We start from the raw sequence: 3,427 nt of genomic DNA, 5'->3' as shown, positions 1-3,427 counted from the left end.
TGGGGGGGGGTCTCTGCCGGGCCCCGGCCCGGGGGCGGGGCTGGGGGCAGCCGCTGAACCCCCCGGGTGGGGTGGGAGATGGGGAGTGTGTGTCCACCCCCAGGGTGGGAGACAGGGCGGGTCTGTGTCTGCCCCCAGGGTGGGCAAAGGGAGTCTGTGTCTGCCCCCAGGGTGGGCAATGAGGGGTCCGCACCTGCCCGCCCCTCTTCCCTGGGAAGGACGGGGGGATCTGTGCCTGCCCCCCTCCCCCAGGGTGGGCTGTGGGGGTCTGTGCCAGACTGGCCACCCACCCAGGGGGGGAGATGGGGGTCTGCACCTGCCCCGCAGGGCAGTTGGGGGTTCCAGCTCCAACACACTCATCACACTCATTTTTCCTCCCGTCGCCCAGTGCCTGGATGGCATTGACTACGATGACTTCAATTTCGGCTCCCACATGATGGAGCAGAAGGAGCCTCTGATGGAGACAGGTAAGGGCCCCACTGGCTGTGCCCTCTCGGGGGTCCCCAGCTGCAGCGGGGTTTCCCCGCAGGCTGACTCACGCCTTGTAGTTCCCAGCAGCACCACGGGCCGCGTCCCCACAGGCCCCACTGTGGGCTGGCTGGGAATCCCTGCCCCATGCCAGTGGGACGGGGACTGTTTGGTCTGGCCCTGATGCTCGGTCTACCAAGGACGTGAGGTTGGGCTGTGACAGGTCCCCAGGGGCTCCCCGCTCCCTGAGTGCCCGAGCATCCTCTGGCCCTCCCCTCTTCTCCCTGCCACTCCGACTGCTGCTCCCAGCTGGGCTCTGACAGCACAAGGGCCAGGGGACCTGAGGACCCCCATGGGACAGACAGGGGTCACCTCACCTTCAGCACAGTCCCCGTACCTCCAGCATCCTTACTGGGAGCACACACTTTGGTTACCCTGTGTTTCTCACTGGTTCCTCTCCTCTCTGTCCTCCAGCGGAAGGTCCCTACCTTGTCATCATCGAGCAGCCAAAGCAGGTAAGGATGTCACCCAGGTAAGGGCAAGCGTAGCTGTCACGCCATGCTCTCACAGTGTCGGCTGTGGGCCACCCTTGGCTGATTCCCTCTTTGCCTCCGCAGCGGGGGTTCCGGTTTCGGTACGGCTGCGAGGGCCCTTCACACGGAGGGCTGCCGGGAGCATCCAGCGAGAAGGGGCGCAAGACCTATCCCACCGTTAAGGTGAGCGCTGCCCTGGGGAGGGGATGGGGCAGCATCTTCAGCCAGTGTGCACGGGCACCGGGAGGGTGCCTTGAAGGAAGCACAGTAAATGTATATTAAGCTCAGTGTGTCTGCTGGTGCTGGAAGGATGGGAGGGCTGTGGCAGGAGGGGTGGTGGCCACGGGGAGGCATAGCAGGGGTTTCCAGAGGGTTCCGCAGGCTCCCGGGGACTCCCATCTCCTTTCTACCCACAGATCTGCAACTACACGGGGATGGCCCGGATCGAGGTGGACCTGGTGACACACAGCGACCCTCCCCGTGTGCATGCCCACAGCCTGGTGGGCAAGCAGTGCAACGAGGCTGGCAACTGCGTTGCGATCGTGGGACCCAAGGACATGACGGCTCAGTACGTGCAAGGGAGACGCACGCGAGGGTGGTCGGGGGGGGCTGTCTGCATCTTACAGGTGGGGGAAAAGAGGAGGGTTAGTGCATCCACGAGCGGGGTTTGCTGGATGGGGCCAGGAGCGGGTTTAGACAAGGTCATCGGTACAGCTCTGTCCCCTGAGCATTTTGCCCAGCTCTGGGTCCGGCACGTGCGGCTGGTTTTGGGCTTCTGTCTTCAGGGTTACAGCTCCACAGCTTTGCAGATGACTTCTGTAGCCAGCCTGAGTCACGGGCTTATTCCATAAGCAGTGATGGGCAGCTCTGTGCCCAGGCAGCTGCTGAGGCAGGAGCGGGCAGGCCCCTGGCAGATCAGGTCCCCATGTGCCCTGATGCTGCTGGTCCAGCAGCTCCATTTGGAGAAGCGGATATTTTCCCTGAGTTTTCTGCTGGAGTGGGGCAGGAGGAGCGGGAGCTGCATGCACTTTACTGCTGCAGTTGCTCTCACAAATCCAGCCCTGGCTGCTGGCTCAGCCTCATACCATTTGCATCCCTCTGGTCTCCAGCCATCCTGGTGCTCTCCTTTGGACTTGTCACCTATGGGAGCCCAGAGATTCCCAACCACCTTATTTCTGGGCTCCTTCTCTCTCCTCTGTGGTTGCTCCTCTTATGCCCCGCACATGCTGACCCCCCACTGCCCGAGCGGCACCGCTCTGTGCTTTGCTCAGCTCCTTCCTGGCCGTGGCAGCCCAGGTGCCCCCTGGGCCGGCTGCTCCCAACCTGGTGCTCCCAGGTCCCAGTGGGATCCCTCTTCTCCTTCAGGTTCAGCAACCTGGGTGTGCTGCACGTCACCAAGAAGAACATGATGGAGATCATGAAGGAAAAGCTGAAGCAGCAGAAGATGCGCAACAGGAGCCATCTGCTGACAGGTGAGGGCAGGCTGTGGGTTCAGTGGGACATGTCACCCTAGGGGGAGCAGGGACCTGCTGTGGGGTGACAGCTGGAAGGCCGGAGGGGACCAGACGGGGGGACCTGGAGCCCTGTCCCCTTCGCCTGCCCTGACGGCATCTCCCCCTGCCCTGGCAGAAGCAGAGCTGCGTGAGATTGAGCTGGAGGCAAAGGAGCTGAAGAAGGTGATGGACCTGAGCATCGTGCGGTTGCGCTTTACTGCCTACCTCCGTGACAGCAGTGGGAACTTCACACTGGCCCTCCAGCCCGTCATCTCGGACCCCATCCATGACAGCAGTGAGCGTGGGGCCAGGCTGGGGAGGGGATGGGGCAGGACAGGGTAGGGAGGTGAGGGATGCTCTGTCTGCTATGGCGGCTCCCAACGCCTCCTCGCTCTGCAGAATCCCCAGGAGCTTCCAACCTGAAGATCTCACGGATGGATAAGACGGCAGGCTCAGTGCGGGGAGGGGACGAGGTCTACTTGCTGTGCGATAAAGTTCAGAAAGGTAAGAGCTGTTCCCTCCAGCTGAAACCCTGCAGAGGGGCTGCAGCAGGAGAGGTCCATGTCCCAGGGCCCCTGGGTGGCCTGGGTACCATGTCCCCAGAGCCTCACTGGGGTGGGGAGACACACAGTGCTAGATGTCCCTTCTCTCCCCAGATGACATTGAGGTGCGTTTCTACGAGGATGACGAGAACGGCTGGCAGGCCTTCGGGGACTTCTCCCCCACAGATGTGCACAAGCAGGTACAGGGGAGGTGGGGGGGCGTCCTGCCGTGCCCCAGGGCAGGTGGGTGCCCTGCAGGGTGGGGGGACACCTCTCCCTGGCTCTGCGGAGGAGCGGGACCCCACATCCGTCTGTCCTGCCCACAGTACGCTATTGTCTTCCGCACGCCCCCCTACCACAAGCCCAAGATCGACCGCCCCGTCACCGTCTG

At 63.1% G+C, this 3,427-nt stretch overlaps 1 protein-coding gene across 1 annotated transcript in view; it reads left to right on the top strand.

Annotated features, from left to right (window-relative positions):
• NFKB2 (nuclear factor of kappa light polypeptide gene enhancer in B-cells 2 (p49/p100)) overlaps positions 1–3,427 on the top strand; it is a 7,871-nt gene that overhangs the window by 1,183 nt on the left and 3,261 nt on the right. The window contains exons 2-10 of the mRNA XM_009888828.1: positions 389–467; positions 943–983; positions 1,086–1,184; positions 1,418–1,569; positions 2,367–2,473; positions 2,631–2,789; positions 2,894–2,998; positions 3,151–3,236; positions 3,363–3,426. Of these exons, the coding sequence (XP_009887130.1) occupies positions 389–467; positions 943–983; positions 1,086–1,184; positions 1,418–1,569; positions 2,367–2,473; positions 2,631–2,789; positions 2,894–2,998; positions 3,151–3,236; positions 3,363–3,426 (892 nt within the window). The remainder of the gene's footprint in view (positions 1–388; positions 468–942; positions 984–1,085; positions 1,185–1,417; positions 1,570–2,366; positions 2,474–2,630; positions 2,790–2,893; positions 2,999–3,150; positions 3,237–3,362; position 3,427) is intronic.

This window comes from Charadrius vociferus, unplaced genomic scaffold, assembly GCF_000708025.1.
Source record: "Charadrius vociferus isolate BGI_N301 unplaced genomic scaffold, ASM70802v2 scaffold436, whole genome shotgun sequence".
Lineage (NCBI taxonomy): Eukaryota > Metazoa > Chordata > Aves > Charadriiformes > Charadriidae > Charadrius > Charadrius vociferus.
The sequence above is the reverse complement of the archived record's forward strand: the minus strand, read 5'-3'. Positions and strand labels throughout refer to the sequence as shown.